General features: G+C 41.2%; 1 protein-coding gene across 1 annotated transcript in view; it reads left to right on the top strand.

Moving 5' to 3' along the window:
- Window positions 1–454: 454 nt before the first annotated feature.
- Window positions 455–25,497, top strand: part of dlgap2b (discs, large homolog-associated protein 2b) — a gene marked incomplete at both ends in the record, with an annotated part of 50,490 nt that continues 25,447 nt past the window's right edge. Inside the window, one exon of the mRNA XM_081378454.1 lies at window positions 455–1,531. Coding sequence (XP_081234580.1) covers window positions 455–1,531 — 1,077 coding nt within the window. The remainder of the gene's footprint in view (window positions 1,532–25,497) is intronic.

Raw genomic sequence — 25,497 nt, 5'->3', positions numbered from 1 at the left:
TCTCTCTGACCAATCAGTGATCAGCAGTGTTTACACGTAACATTTTAGTATTGGTACGGCACACTTGGAACCTCAACCGAGGTGGTACTATTTAAGCGAGCCGTACCGAACTGTATCATGGAGTGGAAAAGTGCCAAAAAGTGAGCCGTACCGAATCGTACCATGCAGTGGAAAAGCTCCAAAAAGTGAGCTGTACCGAACCGTACCATGCAGTGGAAAAGCTCAAAAAAGTGAGCTGTACCGAACCGTACCATGCAGTGAAAAAGCATCAATATGGTATGAGAGTGTGTTGGCCAGGACAGATATTGTTAGTGTATAGTGTTTGATCGAATTCAACAATCTAGTAAAATTGCTAATATTGAATGTCCTTCTCTTTATTCCAGACCAGCAGTATTCCTCCTGGTCGCCATCCCGAAATTTCAATGTGGATAGTAGCCTCACTCCACCCAGGAACATGAAGGGCTTATCAGGTGGTCGCGCGCCGCACCATATTCCCACACTGCCCCCGTGTGGACTGGCGGAGTGCGAGCATCTCCATGACCTGCACGGCATGCATGTGTCCGATCTGCGCCACCACTACCTGCTCAGCCCCACGGAGACCTGCGTCATGGACTTCCATCACCGTCTTTCCCCCCGCAGCTCCATTCACTCTGATTGCATGATCATGTCACCCATGGTGCTACCTTCCACTGCCCCTGCCGACCACCTTTCCAGCAGCACCTTTCCCAGAATGCACTACAGTTCACAGTACTACGACCCAGCTGCCCGGGAAGACTGTGCAGCCATCACCACCTCAGCCACATCTGCCGCCACCGCTGCTGCAACATCTGCCTCTTACCATGGCAGCAGCAAGAGCAACCGCATCCCCGCAAATCTGCTGGACCAGTTCGAAAAGCAGATTCCGCTTCATCGCGACGGCTTCCATACGCTGCAGTACCAACGCACATCCGCCGGCACTGGAGGGGAACAGCGCAGCGAGAGCCCCGGTCGTATCCGACACCTGGTGCACTCCGTCCAGAAGCTCTTCACCAAGTCCCACTCACTGGAGGGATCATCCAAGATGAATGGCACTAAAGGTGACAGTGGAGGTGGGGGAAGCCATCACCATCACCATGGCAATCATCACTCATCCAAGCACGGCAGCAAACGCAGTAAAAGCAAGGAGCGCAGGCACCGGTCGGGGACGGGGGGCTGGTGGAGCTCGGATGACAACCTAGACAGCGACAGCACCTACCGCACGGCCAGCGCTTTGAGCCGCCACCATCACGAACACGTCGGTCACAGTTTCCCAGAATCCATGCACAGTCACTTTGGAGACCACTCGCTCAAAACCTCCAAAAGTAACAACGACGTCAAGTGTTCGGCCTGCGAATCCATGACACCTGAGGGAAAGTTCATGAAGAGGAGTTCCTGGTCAACACTTACCGTCAGTCAGGCCAAAGAGGCCTATCGAAAGTCCTCCCTTAACCTAGAGAAGCCCATGATGCATCAGGACTTTAAACCAGCATTCCGGTCTTCACACTACCTACAGGTGAGTCATGGCTTTCATCCTTGAGAAGATGTCATGATGGTACCACAACTGCAGTTCAGAAATTAACCAGTCATGATTTTGTGATATAATCACATTTATAATTAGTGTATCATGGTGTGACGTGATACATTACCAGGGATAAGTAATTTGGCTGTCTACACTGAAAACGTAAATGCTGTGCCAACACAGCACAGCACAACTCGACACGACAGAACACAACACAACACAACACAAAGCCAATCAAAATGTATCGGATGTTTAAATTACTGTTTTGTGGAACAGGATTTTGGACCAATGAAATTTCACTCTGGGCTGGCTACCCATAAGCCCAAAACATACTCTATGCAAGTATTTGAATGCAGGCACTTATCGCTACTCAAACACCATTAAGTGCAGTGGGTCTCAACTCTGGCCCTTGAGGTCCACTTTCCTGCCTTGATCCTTGAACTTTGATCAAACTCACCTGCCTAGTATAACTTTCAACTAATCCTGAAGACCTTGAAAAGCTTGTTCGGGTATGTTTGAAAGTGGACTCTGCAGGAAAGTAGACCTCAATGTCCAGAGTTGAGAACCCCTGATGTCATGTAGCTTCGTTGCACTTCAGAATTGACGCAATCGGTGCTACAGTGTAAGTGGTTATTAGCGTAAATTACTTCTTTTACAGTATTTTTGTGCATTTTTCATAACTGTAGGGAACAACTGTCTGTTTAGTCCACTTTCTTTTATCCAAACAGATGTGTGTGGGCCAAGATGCAATTGAATCTAGTAATTGATTATCTAGTGTTATCTACTGTTATTGTTTAAGGCCCGTGGGAAACATTGATGCCTAAGAATAGGGGATCAATACAAACATGATCCGTGATGTAGTGAAAGACTGCAGTTAAATCATGTGATAGTGAGAACATGTTTGATCAAATAAAAGCAATGATGTGAAACAGTTTTATTTTGTTTCGTAAAGACAGAAAATCTCGAGCAAATCTATGTATTTTCTTACTCACTGTATGCCTAATGTTTGTTCTGCATGTGTCAGGAACTAGCAAAACAAATTCATCAAAAGACTACTTAAAGGACAAGTTCGGAATTTTACACATAAAGCCCTGTTTACAGATCGTTTCTGATGAAATAGAACGGTTAAGATTAAACTTTTGACAGATACTGCTGTCGCGAGAATTTTACGTTTATTTCACTCCCCCCCCCCCCCCCCTCAAGAATGGATGTATAGGTGCACTCGAACATATCCTTCCTAAAACGCATTAAACTTTCATTTAAAAAGAGATGAAACTCACCGAGTGGTCAGGGGTGTTCACTGATATGCTCATACAAAAATCGCTGCAAAAGATGCTTTCCAACAGGTGTTTTACCATTCGTTGTAAAACTGTGGATCTATTTTTCCAAACGTCTCACACCCGTAGATTCTTCCGTTGAGAGCTTGAATAATAGACACTCCAGCCCAGTTGGTGGCGATAATGCACCTTTGCCAATTGCAAGCAAACCACTGGCATTTCACTGAATACACAGAAGAAGCAGAAGAAGAAGCGGCGGAGTAATACCGTACCTCACACAGCTCTTTCAATACAAGTCAATGGAGTTGGACAAAAACTATGATAAAACCTGTTGGAAAGCATATTTTGCAGCGATTTTTGTATGAGCATATCAGTGAACACCCCTGACCACTCGGTGAGTTTCATCTCTTTTTAAATAAAAGTTTAATGCGTTTTAGGAAGGATATGTTCGAGTGCACCTATACACCCATTCTGGGGGGGGGAGGGGAAAGCGAAATAAACCTAAAATTCTCGCGAATTTTACAAACACCCCCCCAGAAGCCTTTTTTCCCTTGGTCGAACATTATTAAAGTTAGAGCTTATTTAGAGAGTTCAGCCGAATGGCTTAGTGCAGGCGCTAATGGATCCAAGGATGTATCTCGTAAATTGCCCCACTAATAATGCCCAGAATGGTACCAAACTTCTACAGTAGTACAAATAGGTTCTGTACTCATAAAACGAGGCATTGGAAAGTTTGTATGTACATCAGGAGTTTATTTAAATATCACTTGCCTGATGGCTCATGCTACTGCTAACCCGGACGTCGAGATCACTTCCGTGATTTGGGAAAATTCTTCTTGGTGTCTGGCTCAAGGTCATGGTGCAAAGGTCCCTAGGTTGATTTTACTCTGAACCATCCCTTTAATAATGTGCAGTATACACTGTATGTTACCAACTGTTATTTAAAAATAGTAATTGTACAGTAAGTATTATAGGAATTGTTCACCCAGAAAATAAAATTTGCTGTTAATATCCCCAGGCCATCCAAGATGTAGTGGCTTTTATTCTTCAGTAGAGCAGTACAGAAGATTTTGAGCTGAAACTGTGGTCCTTGCTGATTCATATAAGTCAATGGCAAAACAAAATTAATACCTGTGGCTCCTGATGATACATTGAGGTCTTATGAAGTAAAACGATAATTCTGTGCAAGAAACTGAGCATAACTGACAACATTATTACCTGTCATCCACAGCCTTGGCAAACAGTCCTGAATGAGTTCACGACAGTCTGGAGCGCAAGCTTCCTGTTGCATTAAGACATATGCGTGGGAGCTCAAACATTGGGAATCTGTGAAAAGTCAATCTTCCCGATTGAGATCACGCAAGCAAACGTAATCTTATTTTTTTTTATAGGTTGCTTCCAGGATAAGCACAAGTAAGTACCATTTTGATGAACAATACAACACACGTGTCCTCCCTCTCTTGTTCCCGAGCATACTTCAAAATGCAACAGAAATCTCATACCACAGACTGTCATGAACGCGCTCCGGACTGTTTGCCGTGGCTGTGGATTACAGCTAATAATGCTGTAAATAATGTTCAGTTTCTTGCACAGAACGATAATTTCTCTTCATAAGATCTCAATGTATCGTCAGGAGCCACAAGTAGATTTTAAATCTTAAAGTAACGGTAACCACTGACTTGCTTTATATGAATCACCAAGGACCACGGTTTCAGCTAAAAACCTTCTGTACTGTTCTACTGAAGAAAAAAAAACTAAACTTGTCTGATCGTAACGTGTTTTTTTCTCAGCACACACACACACGCACACACACACAAAATTGTTAATCTCAATTTTCAACTGCGTTTCTCAGAAATTTCTTACTGCACCTTTAATGGTCAACCAATATATATTGGCAAGGCTGATGTATCAGCAGATATTTGGCATTTTTTAAATGAATGACATTGGGAAATACGTTTTTCTTTTTGGCCGTTAATTGTTGGAAAGCGGTACTTTTATTTTGACAGTGGAGAGAATGCCAGCATGTTTTTAACAATTTGAGAAAAACACTACAAAGATACACAAAGAAGTTGCTTTCTAAAGTATAATTCTTTTTATTTTACATTTTTTCTCATCAAGTTCATTTTTTCTTATTGATTCATTTTCAAATAATTTATTTCTGATGTAGTAAATGTAAAATAAATGTAAATTTCAATGCAGCATGTCTTATCTTTAAATGAAATACTGTAGGTTGCTATTACATGCAGCAGCTTTTAATCGTCCACCCTGCTCTAAGATATTGACATCGCCCATTAAAAATCCATGTCATTCCATCGCTAATTTAATTCTGATGAATTTAACAGATCTTAATGAAATCAACTTTCACACTGGAATGTAAGATCAATTCAAACACATTGCATTGTGGGATATAGTATTTCACACATTGTGCTTTGTTGCATACTGCTTCTGATTCTCAATCTGAATTATGGCATGGGGCAAATATAGGTCATGCTAACTGCTACATAGTGTTATTCAGCTAATCAGTTCCTGACATCAAAATGACATCTTCCTCCTTGAAGCTTAATTATGGTATAAGTACCAGTAGACTCCTTATACTGAGGAGCTGAGGACTACTTTGTACAAATCATCAGCACATACTGTTCTACAGCATTGTCATGTTTGCATAGGAAAAAAAAGCAAGGCCTTTTTTGTCGGCCTCATTAGAAACTGTCAGTGCTCAAGAGAGATGACAGCCTGGGTGAGTTTTAAGTGACATTTAACTAGATACACTCACTAATTAACCATTCAGGAATAGCCATGAACTTCAGATTTGATCTCATTGTAATTCAGCTGTGTTCCAGTGTGTTTAACCAGCCAGATGTGTATATGGGTTGTAGTGGTTTAACGTGCAAAACGGTAGTTTATGCTTTGTGGGAATTTGAATCAAGTTGATGAAAAAGACATGTCCAGGCAAGTCTTTCTCTATTTTTTTTTTTCTTATACAATTCCCCTTTCCCATTGTCAACAAATTAGGCAATTGTTGGTAGATAGTAAATATATACTGCTATGAAATAAATGTTGATACTATACTCAGAAAAAAAAAATGTAGGCCCAAATTTTAAATTTATGTGTTTGAACTGCAGATAAAATTCCCGTCCTTTTGGAATACACAGTATTCTATACACTAATAAACGTAATGCATATTTGTCCGTCATACATAAATGAAACCGTTTAAGAACAAGATTTTTGTATGTAAGAAAAATCAGGATATAATTTTGGGCTGGAAATATGACAACGTTTTCAACTAAAAGCGTAAAACTTTTTATGCATTTTGGTCGTTCATTTACGTGACAATGCCGTTTTGGGTGCCTTAAAATGCAAACTTTTTTAAAAACGGTCTCCTTGTAAAAAGACAAAAATGCGAATCTCTGAAAACGATGACATCATTCACATGTGTATTACGTGTTCAGTGTATAGTGTCTACATCTAATGGCCTGGCTGCAAAATACAGCATTTTTAGTCGTTTTCGTGGATCCGTGTGAATGGGGATCGTTTTGACAATGTACACGGAAAACTCAAAGGAAAAACTTGTCAGTTTTAAGCATGTCGTTGTCGTGTAAACGTACCCTTAATTATTAGCTCTTTGCATCTATTTGATTTTTCTAAATGCATTTATTCGAATTGCGTAGAAACAGCATAAATCTGTTCACTGTGAAAACAATTACATTACTACAGATAAAAAGTTTGAACATTGTTAAAATATGGCTAGGTGTGGAACCAGCAATATTCAGTTAGTTAAAATGTATGAGATTAATACAAATTGGATTTATTGATGAAAAATATAAACCTTGTTATTGTATATTTAAATCACATTAGTTTATTTGTTCTATGACAGGAATCGTTTGTATGACTGACTCAAATATTAATTATGTTAAGTCTACTAGTGGCCATTTACACAACACTGTTTTCAACTAAAAACTGAAAAAATTGTATGCGTTTGGCTGTTCATTTACACGACAACTGCGTTTTGGGGGCCTGAAAACGCAAACTTTTGAAAACGGTACCGTTATCTCTCTGTGTAAACTACAAAAACATGAATTTGTGAAAACGGTGATGCGCAATCATATTACGTATTCAGTCTATTGGCGCAAAGTGTTTCTTTACAGTGACATCGCCAAATACTTGCCTAGAATGAATAATACAGCATTTTTAGCCGTTTTCGCGGATTCATGTGAACGGGGATCATTTTGACAAAGTTGCCGTCTGTGTGCGTAAAACACAAAGGAAATGTTTTTGTACATCGTACATCGTTGAAATGTACATCGTTGTCGTGCAAACGTACCCTTAATTTATGTCAAAACTGTGCAATCCAAATGGATGATTTTTATATTCAGTTAAAAAACAAATCTCATTTAGGACTTTTTTTGGTAATTTGGTCTTGGAAGCATTAAGCCTACTGTTTGATTGAATTGATTTGAATATTTTGGTATCTTGGCAAATCTGAGCACAGCTTGGGACATTATTGAGATCTGTTCTGAAACTGAAGGAGTCACGTGTGAGATTACCTCAGCCCTACTGAAAAGATCAGATTAATTTCAGTGCTGGTTTGCTACTGGACTAGTTAGTCGAGCCGCACAGCCGTGTTGTTCACCACCAAAATTTAGCATGGTCTTTTTTGTGAAGCTGATTTACCAAGGAAATCTGGGAAAGAAGAGTTCAAAGGTCTTCGGCTAAACATCACCCTGATTAATCATCTAGCTTCATAAATGTTAGCACAGCTCTGTTTCTTTGAAACTTCATTTTCTTAACTTCCTTATCAACTCCAACCCCTGGAGACATTTCTATCTCCCAGCAAATAAGAGTAAGCGAAATGTCGAGAAAGGACCTGAACTCAATCTGAATTTGCAATGATAGCATGCAATCTCACATTGAGTGGAAATGTCTAAAAGTATTCTGCAGGCCTCGTTTCACCATCTGATGGTTTTATCTTGTTTTGATTCCTCTAATCCTGCTCTTGAGTGGAGTTATATCTCTATCTGCACTTCTTCACTGTCAGTGCAAAATGAACGTTCACTTACAGTATACGAGTGTGTTGTCTGTAGTGCCTCCTTGTGGTAGAGTAATGTAGCCCCCTTCTAGCAGAGAAGAATCATAAAGATAACATCCTATGTGAAAAAGAAGTGCGCATAAATATGCACTTGTAGTGTACTTCAAATCTTAAAGGTATAGTTTAAAAAACTTGCAGGTAATATAATATTAATGAATTTAAAGGCCACTTAAAGGGATAGTTCACTCAAAAATTAAGAGTCTGTAATCATTTATTCACCCTCAAGTTGTTCCAAACCTGTATGGATTTCTTCTGTGAACACATAAGAAGATATCTTGAAGAATGTTGATAGCCAAACAGTTAATGGATCCCGTTAACTTCTATAGTATGGAAGAAAAAAAATACAATGGAAGTCAATGGCTACTGTCAACTGTTTGATTACCAACATTCTTCAAAATATATTATTTTGTGTTCAGCAGAAGAAAGAAATTCAGTATATTTAACCATATTTAAAAAACAATAAAATTAATTATGAAACTACATAAGTGGTCCAGAAAAGCACTCTTAAGTTCAAACTAATTGCATTGACTGTTTGAAATTAAAGAGTTTGATGTATTATGATAATATACTGCAACTTTCAGAAATTCCTCCCTGTTTGTTGAAACTAAACTGTAAAAATAACTTTGAACTTCACACACTTTGTGACATCGCACAGATACATGCATCAAGACAGTATAGTCCAAAAACTGGAGAGAGGGTGCTGTTAATGTTGAAATTATGATTATTATTAGTATTAAAGACTAATATTATATCAGAAAAATATGATATAATAAAAACTGATATGACACGGTTGAAAGTGAAATGAAGCGTAGGCTTATGAAAAGAGATATTCTACAACACAATCAGAGATAGAACTGGGAACCTGTTGTGTGTTACGCTCTGCTGAGGAGATGAATGCTATTCTCATGACACTGTCTAGACATTGTCTTTGATTTTATCATAGTGATGTGGTTCAGAATCCAGTCACAGAGAACATTAAACTGCCACTGAATAAGTCAGTTGAATTAGTCTGACTCAGTTTAAAGGAAAGTTTAATAAAAAAATAATATCAGTCAACTGCATTTGTACCATAATGTTAATTACCACAAAAATTGTTTTGACTCGTTCCTACAAATGTTTGATAGGGCCCCTGTCTTTAACCACATGAAAAGGAGATTACGATAAAGCACTTACATTGAGAGTGAAAGTGCTTACATTAATTCTTCTGATAAAACTTATGTTTAAGTGTTTAAGGAATCATTTTAGGTGTTGCTTTAATCCTTTTGGGTATATAGTGTTGCATTTTTATGTCAATCTGATTGTAAAATTGGACAAAAAAAGGTTATTAATCCTCTGGTGCTCTTTGCGTGACAGTCAAAAATGACTATTTAATGAAATTAATGTACTACAATTTAGTTCAAAAATGTTTTTTATTAAATATTTTGTATTTTTAGGAGATTTAATGATACTAAATTATATGTATGCAGTAGTTTATTTCATTGATATTGTTTAATCCATTTATTCACTTTTTGAGCATAGACCTGAAAATGAAATTTCCTAAACTGTGATAAATCTTGAATGCTGTAGAGCACGAACTTAAACGACACTTGGCAGATTATTGCTGAAATTAGAAAAATACGTTTTAAAAAGTGAACAAAAATTTATAGAATTTTGCGTTTATTGTTATGAAAAATGCACAGAAATACTATTTTCAATATTTATATGAAATATATATTTGCCAAAACAAGTTTTACTCTAAAACGGCGAGGAAATCAAAGCCATACAAGTCGTTTTCCAAAACTGAGGTTAATATCTCAAAATTGAGCTTTCAGTAGGACTTTGTTTGGCCGCAGTACCAAAAGTTTCCACTTGATCAAGTTTGTTTCCCATTCATTTCCAATGCGGCCATTTTTGACCACGAGGAGTACAAGTGTGAATATTTTTTTTCAGTATCATTTGAACATTTTGAACCTTTACCAAGTTTCGTACCATTCCGATGAAGTAAATAATAATAAGATTAAACAAAAAAACATATTTTTTTTCTGTCAAAAGGGACAGGTGAGCATCAGAGGATTAAGGTTAAAAAAAAATTTCACCGTAAAATCCTTTTAACATGCATACAGTTTTCGTCTCATGTCTGTACTACTGAAACAGTGAGTATTTTAATGTTTATGAATTTGTCCCATTCACTTCCATTGTAATTGCCTCAACTATACTTCAACCAGATATTCGTTTTTAGTTTGTTTGTTTGTTTGTTTATTTATTTCAAGAAAAGGATGAACAAGTGGAAATAAATTGTTGTGGTAATCATTAAGATTATGCAGCAAATTCTATAGAATTTGTACTGGGCAAAGAATATTCCTAATAAGAGTGGAGAACATGGTCTGTCAATGGGTTAAAGACTATCTTTTGAGTTCATTTAGATTAAGAAGTCGCCAAATGTCCAATTGCATGAATTGTTTACTCTGTAACAATAGCCTGTCAGTTTCAACCAATTTGATCCATTTAGGCTGATTTGGGACCCAATGGTGTGCAATAGGTAGGCGATACCATTTGTTGCTAATAAATTAATGATCCATTATGGGAGGTGAACATGGGCTATTGTGTGTTTTAGCATGGCTAGAAACTGGTATTGACCAATCAGAAGCCAGGACCAGAGCTATACGTTTTATAATTCACAACATTAAGCACACTTAATGCTCATCCTGTCCTCTTGTTACAGTGTTGTATTTGTGTCACCGTCTTATGCAATATTTTGAAATCTACATTGTTACTCAACAATACAAACAAAATTATAATGCATAATGTAATGACTGATGTGTTTGATGTCTTCAGTTCATATAAATATTTACTTGGATACATGTTTGCATATCTATTTTGTATTTGATGGTTTTGATTTCATCTTGTATAGTATCTATTGCAGGATTTTTCTTTGGACCCCCATTCGGATACATGGCTTTTAACCTGTGTGTTCTCATGTTTCTAGAGAATTTAGTCAATTTGAAGCAGCACACATTACATGCATGTACAGTGGCAATAAGTTTGTGAACCCCCTGAAAATATCTGGATTTCTGCATTGATTACTCATTAAATGTAGTCATGTAGTTATTTTTTTAAAACTCACAATTATAGATAACTCAATCTGACTAAACGAATAAAAAATATATATTTAATTTTCACTTTTTTTTTTATACATTGAGTAATTATTCACAGTGCATGGTGGAGAAAGAATAAATGGAACCTTGAGTTTATTAACTTGTAAATCTTCTTTTAGCAGCAAAACTTGAACCAATCATTTCTGTAGCTGTTTATAATAAGGCCTGGTCTCCTTTATACATTCTGTTGACTATAATGCAACTACCAGTCATTAGAGTATTAGTTGAGCATCAATAAACTGTTTGCTTAATATCTGCTAACACTTTATTGTGATGCTCCCCCGACAGGTATTCTACTGACTAAAAGTAAGTTGGCAACTACATGTCAACATATTCTACTAACCCGAATTCTAACAAATACTCTAATAGAGAGTTAGTTGGCATGTAGGTGCAACATTATATACTCAAAATAATGTCTAAAGGGGACCATCAAAAATAAAGTGTTACCTAAGACTTTAGGCCAATTTTGGACCATCCATCCCTAAATTTTCCCCTTTCACACAGAAATCCCGGTAAACTACTGTAAAATTGCCAGAGCGATTTTACCGGTAAATTAAAAAATGTACTGTTTACACAAGCAACCGCGTTCTGGCTTTTTACCGGGAACAGACCATTCACATATCAGTTAAAAAATACCAGAAAACTCTGTGATGATGTCATCAACTGGAAGTGACCTCTAAAGTTGTTGACAAATCTCTTGATCCGCCCGGACGAGGAGAAGAGCTTTATTTTTAGTATCCCTACAATTGAAGACATTTGTAAACAGTGCTGAGTAAACACGTCATCTGCGTCCTAATTTTATGGATGGCCCAGAGCCGATGCTCTTTCAACGGCTTCTGATTGGCCCAAATTACTTCTTACGTCAGCATGTTCTGACCTCGTACGTGCAAAATACCGGTACCTAGATTCAATGAGGAGTCTGCCGACATGAGCTCATACAGACCACAGCTGTTGCAACAAGAGAAACTTCATTTACATTAAAGCTGTGTCTCAATTCAGGGGCTGCATCCTCCGAAGGCTGCATTTGAAGGCCAATTACGTCACAGCGGCGCGACGAAGGCTGTCCCAATTCGAAGGATCCTTCTAATGCAGCCTCTATCGTCATTGTTGCCAAGTCCGAGGTTTTCCCGCAGAATTGGGATACTTTTAAGTTGTTGCCGCAGTAAAAAAAAATTCCGAGGGTTGATTTCCAACCATGAAAGTACAATTTCGGCACTCCAACACTGCCAAAACATCCAGACGTAGAGCATTTTTGAAGCCCAAAGTGGGCTCCATCGCCATCTTGGCAGACCGTCATCACGCGTCACTCCCGGATAACCAAAATTGGGCAAAGAGGTGGGATTAGCTGAGGTTACATGATGGCTAACAGACAGCAGGCAAACGGCTAATAGTGACAGCAGCGGCAATCCACCTGTCACTCATGTGGCCACGCCCTTAATTATGCAGAACTTTAAGGCTTAATATAATTTAAACGGATGAGCTATAAAAAATGCACCCCCTTCACAGTTGTCATGAAGGGCAAAATTTGCTATATAGACCAAAACCACTTTTTGCACAATGCTGTAAACATATTTTTTCCTGCTGTAAAGATGGGCATATTAACATATAAACTAAAGTAAAAAAACTAATATAAAAAACTTTATATTAATATATAAACTAAAGACGGTAACGAACAATGATGTTGATTTTACCATATCAATGCAAGCGCGAGTCTGATGATGAAACACTGGAAGAACTAGTTATTCAACCCGAACCTACATCGCAAGGACGACTCAAGCAGGACATTTCTCAGTGATACACTACTCAGTTTGAGGTACATTATGAGATATTGCAACTGTAATTCCTCACCATCAGCATTAACAAATGCATGTCCACCAATAAACCGATTATTTTACTTGTACTAATTTATTTACAGAGTATTTTCGTAATATATTGCGGTGAACACGTGGAAGCTGTATCAATAACAGTGCGCAATGAATGTATACATTAGCATACATGCAACGAGCTCTAGCATGAATGAATGATGTGAATGACTGATGTAACAAACGTTGGTAAAACAAATCTTGCTCCATGCTTAATCTTTCCTCTAAGTAGTGAGAATGACAGACAATCTGCATTAATAGACATGGTTATAGGTAATAGTGGCCCACAAACAAGTGATAAGACAGCGATAACGTGAGTTAGCCAGTTAGCAGGAAACCTACTGTACAAAATATAAAACTCAAAACTAAATATTTTGAACACCATCTTTCAAGAGCAAGCGGTTCGCGAAATCTGCATTGAACTCTGAGATTTGAGAAGCAGTCATCAGTAAAATAAAGAGAACACAGCAAAAGTTTAACATTATACTGCTGTGATATCACGGTAAAGATTAATTTTAACCACTGATTTTTCACATGCTCATCCTTGGGCAGTGAAAATAAACTGTCTTTACCTTCAAATTGTAGAGCACAGCATCTTCTCGACATGATGCTGTCCAGTATCCACAGGAATCAGCTGCAGGTTTGAGGTTCAAGTTTTCCCTTGTGTCTGCGTGCGCAATAAGTGGGCGGGCAATATGCTAATGTTTCGTCTTGACGTCACAACGAAACGGCTTATGACTCGTCTGAAAATCAATTAATTTCATTGACTCAGTGTGGACTCTTACTTTTGAAAGACAATGGGCCCTATCTTGCACCCAGCGCAATTGACTTTGTACACCGACGCATGTATCATTCCTATTTTGCTCCCGCGCAAAGCGGACTTTTCTCTCCACAGATGCACGTCGCTAAGTTAGGAAATACACTTGCGCTCCTCAGGGCGGTTCAGCGCAAAGAGGAGGCGTGTTCCGGCGCAAACGTTCCTTCATGCTATTTTGCAGGTTTAGAAAACAATTGTGCCACTAACCAGGAAAAAATAGTTTAAAGTCAGTGGCGCGTTGCGCATGTTATATGCTATTTTAAGGGCGCATGCTTGGCCATAATCAATGTAGCGTGTGCACAACGCGCATACACTTTGCTTCTCTCATCTACACAGAAGCAGCAGTTTTCATTTTTCCAAATCTACATTATTACGATAGATAGATAGATAGATAGATAGATAGATAGATAGATAGATAGATAGATAGATAGATAGACAGACAGACAGACAGACAGACAGACAGACAGATAGATAGATAGATAGATAGACAGACAGACAGACAGACAGACAGACAGACAGACAGACAGACAGACAGACAGACAGACAGACAGACAGACAGACAGACAGACAGATAGATAGATAGATAGATAGATAGATAGATAGATAGATAGATAGATAGATAGATAGATAGATAGACAATTTATTATAAAAGCATACATCTAGCTTACACATTTACCCAAATTATCATACGCCTGTTTAACCGAAGTATATTTGGGTGGGTTTCTCCATTTCAATGTAACTTCTCTCTTTTACGGCCGTGACGAGAGCATTGCTCTCCTTGGCTGTGAACCGCTCCTGGCGCGCGCCTGGCAAATCCGCCGTTACAATAGCAATCCGCCATGGAAAAAGCGCGTCTGCACTTAAAGGGAATGTGAGATGACGCTCTGATTGGTTTATTTCACGTTACACACAAACCACGCCTATGAATAATGAAGCTACTTCAGACCAACCCCTTTTAGATTTGCGCCGGGTGCAAGAGTCATTTATCCCGCCGGGAAAATAGCAACAGCGCCCAAGACCCGCCCACAAAGTTCCTTGCACTTTGCGCTTGACACTTGCATTTCAGATCGTTAAAATAGGGCCCCATAACTTTTTGCAGGATGTTTTCATTCACTTAGAGGTATGTTACACACTACATGAAAGGTCATTTTCAAAAATCCATAATAGGGGCCCTTTAGAAAACTCAGGCTTTGTGTTTTTACTGTATAACTGGTTGTGTGTTATTAGTTTAGTCAGATTATGTTGGTCTATAGTTGTGCCTTAGATGAAGATCAGACCACATTGTAATAAATGGAGTAATAAATGGAGACAATCAGCTATTTTCAAAGGGTTCACAAACGTATTCATTCCTCTCGATATTCCTTGCTGAATGACATTTTCATGGAGTTCTCGCAATTGTTTTCCTTTTAATAAATTGCTCTGATTGCCTCCGGTATAAACAATCTTTATTTCTCATCTGAAGTCTTAGCTGCACTGTTACATATGCATGCTGTGTTAATGTTCATTCATTTGTGGTTGCTATGGTTACATCCTACACAATTTTCTAACACCATCTCCCTTGAAAACAAAACTGGAGGTGTTAACAAATGCTGTGTTCAAAGAGATTTCTTTAAAGGTTAAGAGGTCTTTAGGTTCGCTGACCCATTTTTTTCTCACTGAAGATTTACTGCCAATAAGCTTGAGTACAGTCATTTTGTTTTGCCAGTGTTCTGCTTTAAATCATATTTTACGTTAGGGAACTGTCTATGGCCAGAATATGACATTTAAAAGGAGCCATGAGCTACAATAGCAGTTTGCGTGTATACCATGAGCTAGCGTGCATACAGTATGAGTTTGAATCTGGCTCACAACATTTGCTGATTCTGTTCCCACTCACTCTCACACCGTTATCTACTGTTTTTCTCTTTACTTTCCTGTTAATAAAAGTGTATAAAGTAAAAAAAAAATTAAAAAGTGAATTAAAGGTAAGCCATGGTTTTCATAAACCCTTTTTTGTTACTCTCTTCACATCCTGATGAATGTCCCACTCATGCTCGTTCATATAATGGCAGTTAATAGCATGAAGCATTTTTCTTTTTTCTTAAAGCTTGATGCTGGTCGCTATTCACTGCCATTATATAAAGATGAGCGTGAGAGGGAATTGTGTATTTTTTATTTTTTTTTCTCCTTTTGTGGTCTGAAAAAGAAAGAAGGACATACAGCATTAGAACAACAGCAGGGTGAGTTGCCTTTAAACTATCCCTTTAAAGTTTATTATTTCTATAAGTACTCTTTTTAAAATTATGTTAAAGTGTACCTCTTTTTCACATGGGGTGTGAGCGAATAATGGAGTCACATATTGATAATGTTATGTTTTGACATCTCACGGCTGTAAACGATAAATATGAATGGCAACAATTTAACATGCTTGGTGATAGCTATTTTTAGCCATTTCTTGTAAACCGCCAGTGTTTTTTTTTTTTTAAGTAAGTTCCATTGTAGAATGTTTCATTATCATAAACAGACATTTTTTGTGTGTATACTCAATGGGTTTAAGCACATAGGAGTAATAACCTTCTGCATTGTGTACATACTAAACTTAATAAAATTACATAGCAACTCCAGCATGAATTACTTGAGAAAGCATGAGATTTATCACAGGCAAAAATATAATTTTACTGATGTCACCCTGAGAAACAATTACTGTCCTAAAGAGAACTGTGTGCTTCCGCTAGTCATACAGTATCACTTTATATTCTCTTTAAACCTGCATAATATAACAATGCTGAATCCCAGTCCATTTATTGAGATGAACGCTATTGATCTCCTCACAAAATTACAAAAATATAATTTCCCTTTCGAGGGAACTCGCGATGCGTCGATAACGCTTTGGGAACGCCCCCGGCGTGAATGCGTCTGAAGCATCTATGTCAACTAGTCCAATGGAATGAATGAAATGCGCGTCACGGGCGGGTGACGTCATGACCAGGAAGCTATAAAAGCGCATCCGGTGAGACCGGCTTTAGCTTCTGTTGCCTCAGCAAGCGATCTGTGTAACTCTGTCTGTCTTATTTACTGTTGTCTGTCTATTGAAATGGAAAAGCAAATGTTCAAGCTCTGTGTTCCTCCTTGCCCGCGTTATTTAACGGGTGGGGATACACACGAGCTTTGTGTCATTTGTTTGGGAGTGGAGCATGCGGTGTCAGCCTTCGAGGGGGCTGACTGCCAGCATTGCGAGCGGCTTCCTCTCCGCACGCTCCGCTCCCGGCTGTCACTTTTTGAGGAAAGTGGTCGGCCTCGCGATCCTCAGGGTGCGGGACCCGCGTCTGCCGAGGCAGCGCGGAGAATGCATTCCTGGGGATCGCAAAAGGATCTCTCAGAAGGGTTGGAGACGGGTCCGAGGACCTTATCTCCTTCCTGTCCTGGGGGATCCAGCGCTCTCTCCCCGGTGTCGGAAGCCCGCGCTGCGGCTTCTTCCGCCCGGGAAGAGAGCCCAATGCTTCAGTGCTCCAGCTCTGAGGAGTTGGATGTGCTGAGCATTGACAGTGAAAAAAGTAAAAGCACAATAAGGGAAGAGGATTCACAGTCCTCTTCTCCAGCGTATGAGGAGTTGGTGGATGTGATTACTCGTGCTGTTGAAAAGTTGAATATTGAATGGCCAGCCGAGAAAAGGGACGCTCGTCCTAAAAGCAAACTAGATGAGCGTTTCCTTCCATCTATTAAAACACTTCCACCACGAGGCCTTCCATTTTTTCCAGATCTGCACAGTGAGCTGTCCAGATCTTGGAATAAACCATATTCCTCTCGTCTCTATAGTCCCCATGTTCACGTTTATTCAGATATTAGGGGGCTGAGAGAATATGGTTATGGGTCGATGCCCCAGGCTGAACAGACGCTCGCGAGCTATCTGTCGCCTGGTTCAGCATCGTCCCTGAAGGCCTCAGCTTTGCCCACAAAGCCTCTGAAAACGACATCATCTCTCGTGGGCAAAGCATATACGGCAGCAGGTCAGGCTGGAGCATGTCTACACACTATGGCAGTGCTCCAGGCTTATCAGGCTGATCTGCTGGGGGATTTGGACAGAAGTGAGGGGGTGGGACCCGATGAGGTTCGAGAACTTCGTCGGGCCACTGATTTGTCTCTCAGGGCTACTAAGGAGACCGCCAGAGCAATTGGGCGGTCTATGGCAGCCCTTGTAGCCACTGAGAGGCATCTTTGGTTAAATCTAGCAGAGATAAAAGAAAAAGATCGTGCTTTTCTGTTAGATGCACCTATTGATCCCTCTGGTCTCTTTGGTGAGGCTGTTAATTCGGTGGTGGAAAGATTCCAGGAGGTCAAAAAACAGTCAGAGGCATTTAAAAAATTTCTCCCTCGCCGTGTCCAACCCCCTGGGGCTGCTGGGCGTGAGCAGTCCCAGCCGTCAAGCTCCTCATACAGAGCACAGCAGAAAGAGAGTGTTGCGTCTCGTGCTCCGCCACAAAAACACTGGAAGCAGACGCAGCACTCTCAGCCGAAGCCTTCAAAGCAGAAGCCGGATCTGAGGACCGTCCTTCAGGCTAAGAAGGCTTCGGCTCAAAAGAAGAGGTCCTGACTCCTATGGAGTCAGACCCATGAGGGCAGCCCCACCCGGGGTGGAGCGGATCATACCTCAGTATACGGTGTCCGCTCCACCTCGGTGTCCTCAGGGAGTCATTCTACCAACCCCGCACCCTTGGTCTCGGGGCGCAGTGGTTCCCAGCGATCGTCTGGCGCAATGTCAACTCGACATTGCGTCAGATATGAACCTTCTGAGGGGGGTTCAAGAACATTCAGTTCGGGTGGTTCCTGCCGATATGTTTCAGGCCCCCGGGCCGAGTGTCTCAAATACACCAGAGACCAGCCTCGAGAGGCTGGTTCCCTTAGTAGATTTTCTGACAGAGTGGAAGAATCTGCCAAATATTTCTCAGTGGGTCCTGCATATAGTAGAGAAAGGATACAGAATCCAGTTCGGTTCGCGTCCTCCTCGTTACAACGGGGTGGTGCCCACGCTGGTACACCCCGAGCAGGCTCTGGTGATGGAGCAGGAGGTGAAAGCTCTTCTGGCGAAAGAAGCTATAGAGCAGGTGTTTTCACCCGACAGAGAATCGGGTTTTTACAGCCGCTATTTCATCGTTCCAAAAAAGGATGGGGGGTTGCGTCCCATTTTAGATCTTCGTCTGTTGAATCGTACAGTTCAAAAACTCAAGTTCAAGATGCTGACACTCAAACAGATCGTGACTCAAATCAGATCCGAGGACTGGTTTGTCACGATAGATCTGAAAGATGCTTACTTCCATGTCTCCATCCTCCCTCAGCACAGGAAGTTCCTGAGGTTTTCTTTCGGGGGCAAAGAATACCAGTATCGGGTTCTTCCATTCGGTCTAGCTTTATCACCCCGCACATTCACGAAGTGCGTAGATGCAGCTCTGGCCCCGCTCAGGCTGCAGGGCATACGTATTCTGAATTACATAGACGACTGGCTGATTCTAGCGGAGTCAGAACAGTTAGCGGTTCGGCATCGAGATGTCGTCCTCGCACATATGCAGAAATTGGGGTTGAGGCTCAACGCCAAGAAGAGTGTGCTATCTCCATTACAGAGAACCACTTTTTTGGGTGTGGTATGGGATTCAGTCACGATGTGAGCCAATCTATCGCCCGTTCGTGTAGCTGCAATCCTAACAGCCATGAAAGAGCTAAAGCTAGGCCAGTCACGCACTGTGAAACAGTTCGAGAGACTGTTAGGGCTCATGGCAGCGGCGTCCAACGTGATACCTTTTGGCCTGCTGTACATGAGACCTTTGCAGTGGTGGCTCAGGACCAGAGGGTTTTCCCCGAGGGGGAACCCGCTTCGTATGATCAAGGTCACGCGGCGGTGTCTCCGCGCTTTGGTTATATGGAAGAAACTTTGGTTCCTGTCCCAGGGTCCGGTGTTGGGAGCTCTTTGCCATCGAGTTGCTATCTCGACAGATGCTTCCCTCACCGGCTGGGGAGCGGTAATGGAAGGCCGCTCAGCTCAGGGTCTGTGGAGGAGTCATCATCTCTCTTGGCACATAAATTGCCTGGAGATGTTGGCTGTTTTCAACGCGTTGAGACATTTTCTCCCAGACCTGAGGGATCACCATGTGCTTGTCCGGACAGACAACACATCGGTGGTCTCTTATATAAATCGTCAGGGGGGTCTGCGGTCGCGTCCACTATGCAAGTTGGCACACCAGATCCTCCTATGGTCCCTGGGGAAGATACTCTCTCTGAGGGCAGTGTATATTCCAGGGGGCCAGAATATCGGAGCAGACGTCCTGTCGAGGCAGGAGCTGAGGCCAGGGGACTGGAGACTTCACCCCGAGGTGGTGGAGAAGATTTGGGAGTTTTACGGCAAGGCCGAAGTGGATCTGTTCGCGTCTCAGCATACGACGCACTGTCCACTCTGGTTCTCCCTTACTCACCCAGCCCCCCTGGGGCTGGATGCTATGGTGCAGACGTGGCCGAGGCTACGTCTGTACGCCTTTCCCCCTGTTGCTCTGCTCCAAGGAGTTCTGGAGCGAGTTCGCCAGCATGGAATAAGCCTATTGCTAGTAGCGCCACGTTGGCCGAGTCGAATATGGTTTGCGGACCTGATTCATCTGCTAGACGGTCCTCCCTTGGAGTTGCCGATCAGGAGAGACCTTCTGTCTCAGGCCGGGGGCACAATATTCCACCCCCGACCAGAGATTTGGAAACTTTGGGTTTGGCCTCTGAGGGGGCCCAACTCATAGAGAGTGGTCTTTCAACCGAGGTTGTTGAGACCATTCTAAGCTCCAGAGCTCCCGCTACGAGGAAATTGTACTCTTTGAAATGGAGAGTCTTCACTACTTGGTGTCATCAGCGTCAGTGGGACCCGGTTAACTGTTCAGTAAACACAGTACTGGAGTTTCTGCAGGATCGCTTTGAGTCAGGTTTATGTCCATCCACCTTAAAAGTATATGTGGCAGCCATTGCGGCTTTCCACGTCCCGGTGGGTGGTATATCGTTGGGTCGAGACCCCCTGATTACTCGTTTCCTTCGTGGCACCCTGAGGCTTAGGCCTGCAATACGCACTAGGATGCCGGCTTGGGACTTGGCATTGGTACTAGAGGGCCTATCTGGGGCTCCGTTCGAGCCCTTAGAGTCGGTCTCAGAGAAATTTCTGACTTTTAAGACGGTTTTTCTACTAGCCATTTCGTCCCTCAAAAGAGTCGGAGATCTTCAGGCCCTTTCGGTTTCTCCCACATGCCTTGAATTCGCACCGGGGATGGTCAAGGCATTCTTGTATCCTAAACAGGGTTATGTCCCTAAGGTGCCAACCATTATTCCGAGGCCTATTGTGCTTCAGGCTTTCTGTCCTCCTCCTTTTACTTCTCCGGGCCAGGAAAAGCTGAACTTGTTGTGTCCAGTGCGAGCATTGGATACTTATGTTCATCGGTCTTCTCCATGGAGGAAGTCCGATCAATTGTTTGTCTGTTTTGGATCACCCAAGAGAGGTTGTCCGGCTTCTAAGCAGACAGTTAGTAAGTGGATAGTTGAGGCTATTTCTCTTGCTTATGAGTCCTCTGGCCAGCCCTGTCCCAGAGCTCATTCCACTAGAAGTATGGCGGCCTCTAAAGCCTTAATATCTGGAGTGTCCCTCCAAGACGTTTGTGATGCGGCGGGTTGGTCTTCTCCGCTCACATTTGTCAGATTCTATAGCCTGGACCTGGATGCTGCCCCAGGGTCTCAGGTGCTCAGTGCTTAGTGTGGGTTTTTGACAACAGGCTTACACGCAGGCATTTGGAATTCTGGCGGCTTGGGTATTCTCGTTCCCAAAGCGTTATCGACGCATCGCGAGTTCCCTCGAAAGGGAACGTCTCAGGTTACGACTGTAACCATAGTTCCCTGAGAAGGGGAACGAGACGATGCGTCGCCCTGCCATACTTCCTGCATTCCTGTAATCGACTTGCTTCGGCAAATTTCGAAGCTAAAGCCGGTTTCACCGGATGCGCTTTTATAGCTTCCTGGTCATGACGTCACCCGCCCGTGACGCGCATTTCATTCATTCCATTGGACTAGTTGACATAGATGCTTCAGACGCATTCACGCCGGGGGCGTTCCCAAAGCGTTATCGACGCATCGTCTCGTTCCCCTTCTCAGGGAACTATGGTTACAGTCGTAACCTGAGACGTTCTTCTAGAATACAAAAGTCATAATGTATTGATACGAATAAATTAGTCCAAAATAAATGAGTCTATATAATTACTACCAAGAGACGGCAAGACAAGCTTGTATGGGATCCATGTTTTCTTTGGGTCCAATGCTCTCTGACTCAGCTCTTAATATCCTCTTGCTAATTGGTCTCTGTTTTTGGAGGGATATGAGAGCCACATAAAAATAAAATGACTCAAATATCATTGTATTAATGAGGAAAAATGTACAAATAAACAATTTTCAAAATGTCTAAAAATGTAATTACAACTAAATAATTAATTAATTAAAATTACTTGATGTTGATATACATACATGAAAGGTGCTGTATGTAGTTTTTAGCGGCCTCTAGCGGTGATGTTTCAGATTGCAACCAATAAGTTTACAAGCGCGTGCTCTTACACGCGCGTGCTCGAATTTATGAGCGAGCACTGTGGGTACCGGCCAGACTGAGACGCAACCGGACGTAACACACAAAGCATCCCACAACATGCTGGAAACTCAGGTAAACTCCCACTGCAACGTTACAGGCTACTTTTATCAGCTTGACGTTGAACTAATGCTCCATGCTCGTACCATGATAAGTATGGAACCCTAGCAACTGTGCCGAATTCTGTCACTGCAAGCACCACTTTACATTTTCTTCAGGAAATGTACATTCTAGGTTTGTAGATAAGGTTTCTCCATTATTCAAATGCCCTGTCGATGTTGATCCGTGTTTTTTACCCGAAGTTCATCCGATTCACGTCTGGCCTTACGAGCAGGGCCGGCCCGAGGCATAAGCGAACTAAGCGGCTGCTTGGGGCCCCCTCGCCACCAGGGGGCCCCCCAAGCGAGTTTTTTTTTTTTTTTTTTTTTTTTTTTTTTACTTATTAATTAACTTAAACAAAAGACATAAATGAATGAATGGATTAATAATTCAAGACAAGAAAATTCTGATTTCAGTACTGCCTACAACTGGTGCTGTGACTGCCAGTGTTTGAGTCATGCGCATAACCTCGCGTGCACAGACAATTCGTGCGCAAAGTCACGGTAATGATAAGCCATGTCACAAAAATTTGATTTGATCAATGATTTATCCTTTAAGTTTAATGATATTCAGAACAGAACAAGGATAAAAAATAACTATAAACAAGCCAAAACGAATTAATTTAAAGCGAAAGTGAAAGCGGCGTTGGGCTCACGTATCTCTCTCATTAGAATCAAAATGTTTCAACATTCGCGATGGATTTGGATGGCAAACTATTCTTTATTATAGGCTTATTTGTACTTCACCCACGTTCCAATATCGAAGAAAAAAATAATTGTGCTTGAAATCCAATCGAGGGGAAAAATTATTCTCTTCACATGCGCAAAAATGTGCTTGGAAACATCACAGTGGGGGGTGCTTAGGCTGCGCAGCGCTGAATGGTACGAATTAGGCTACTACTGACTATTTAAACAGAGCAGTGTAATTTGTATATGTTAGGTTGACTATTTTTTTATTATATTTTATTACGGCTATAACGAACAGGCTGCGATATCATTGCAATGGTATGTTGTGTGTCTGTGTGTGTGTGTGTGTGTGTGTGTGTGTGTGAGGCGCGGACGCGATCGAACAGTGGAAACATAAAAACATACTCCGTCATGTTCATACAAGACATCATTCAAACTGCAAAGTGTTGCAAAAATGTTGGAGGATATTTTGCAAATTATTATTTTTTATATGTTTTGTGACAATTTGTTTTCAGAAGTTTCAAAGAGTTAGTAAAAGAGTAAAGAAGAAGTTAAAACATTTTTAAGTATATCTATTTTTTATTAAGTATTTATTTTGTATTAATACATAACCTCATTGTATTAATTTATAATGTAACATTATAGAGTGACATTGTGTCAATAATCGTCAAGCACAGGTGACTCCGCGTGTTTGGAGGGGGCCCCCAAATCAAATTCTGCTTAGGGCCCCCAAAAGGCTCGGGCCGGCACTGCTTACGAGCTTCAGCAGAAAAAACTTTTTGTTGTTGTTTTTTATCAATATGTGGAGTTTGTGTTGGAGTCTGTGTTTTGCTGGGCGCAGGTCGTTTCTTAGTGTTATCAGACATGTCATAAGTTGCATAAGTCATAAGTCCATGTCATAAGTTGCAGTGTCGTCGCTGTTGAGTGCAAAGTCAGTAGGCTAGACGAGGCGAGAGGCTCGGGAGCGCGCATGCAGGTGACGTCACTGGCAGTAAATCCGACCCGGGACCTTCACATATAAATAAGAATACTTGCTTTCAGAGGTAATAGCAAAATCCGCAAATTGGATAATTTTAATGTGAGATTACAACCCCTTCACACACAGGCAATAAAAAAAGGATTCGTTTTGGTAGAAAAGCTATATACAGCACCTTTAAGACATAAAATGAACATGAATATATGAGTATATGAAACTAGGGCTGCACGATTAATTGCAATTAACATGAAATCACTCTTAAACCGATTTGGCTTATCGCGATTAAGAAATCGCAAAGGCTGCGATTATTTTTTTTTATGCGCAGCTTGTCAGTACAGCATGGCTCTGTTATCAGTAGTAAATGTCATGTTTAATCAATCAAAGCATTTCAATCTTCTGATTATTCAGCTACAGAGGTAGTATGATGCGGGTTTCTGCTTCTGCTTTGCATTTTTGGCGTGTCTGCATGAGAGCGCTCTCTGGCTTTTACTACTGAGCATTTACTACTGATAACAGAGCCGTGCTACACTGAGAAGCTGCGCATAAAATAATCGCAGCCTTTGCCAAATCGCGAGCTATTTCGATTAATCGTGCAGCCCTATATAAAACGGTGTCACTCGCAAGCTGGCCGGTAACATTTTTATGAATTCTAACAATGCATGAACGTGAACAAACATGAACGACGCTTGGGACAATTGACTGGTCAGCGCTGCATTGTCAATATTAAAAACTCTAAATTCCGTTACTCCCGCGCTGTGTGGAAAGTTTTGGGTGCGCAAACATCCAAAGCGCTCACCCAGAAATCCACGTCTTAGACAGGGTGCGAATACAGCAAATTATGTAAAAAATAGCACGTATTCTAATAAACATAGTTGGTTATGTCTAAAGTGTACGTGAACAGTTGAGGAACTAAACACACGTCTACAGTAGTAGTATATCAGATTCTAAAGTGACAGCAGCCTAATATTCCTGCTGCTGTCTGCTTTTAATGCTAATTAAACAACAAAGGACCAAGGGAAAAATCACTCACTGCTCTTGACTGAGTAACTTTTGTAACTTTAATAAGGATTTATTTGTGCTTTTGCTTGTAATTTGATTATTTGTTTTTATTTTACGACTGACTGTGTACTTACAATTTATATTTATATTAGTTTGCCTAGTAGTTTTAGCTGTGGTATCACATTGGAATAGAGAATTGTGAATTCTCACTGGTATTTAAAGTTTTGGTGTCATTACCGTTTCATTGCCGGTAAAATATATTAATGGCCAGTACATTTTCTGAAGTCACTGGCCATTGGCAGGTGTGGCAAACAGTTAGTTTTAGGCCCTGGGTGTACTTGGTCTACAACAATGTTTAGGCAGGTGGAACATGTCAAATTTACGGCCATCATGAATGGCCGGAC

Source organism: Scardinius erythrophthalmus (genome assembly GCF_964197995.2).
Source record: "Scardinius erythrophthalmus genome assembly, chromosome: 11".
In the NCBI taxonomy this organism is placed as follows: Eukaryota; Metazoa; Chordata; class Actinopteri; order Cypriniformes; family Leuciscidae; genus Scardinius; species Scardinius erythrophthalmus.
The sequence above is the reverse complement of the archived record's forward strand: the minus strand, read 5'-3'. Positions and strand labels throughout refer to the sequence as shown.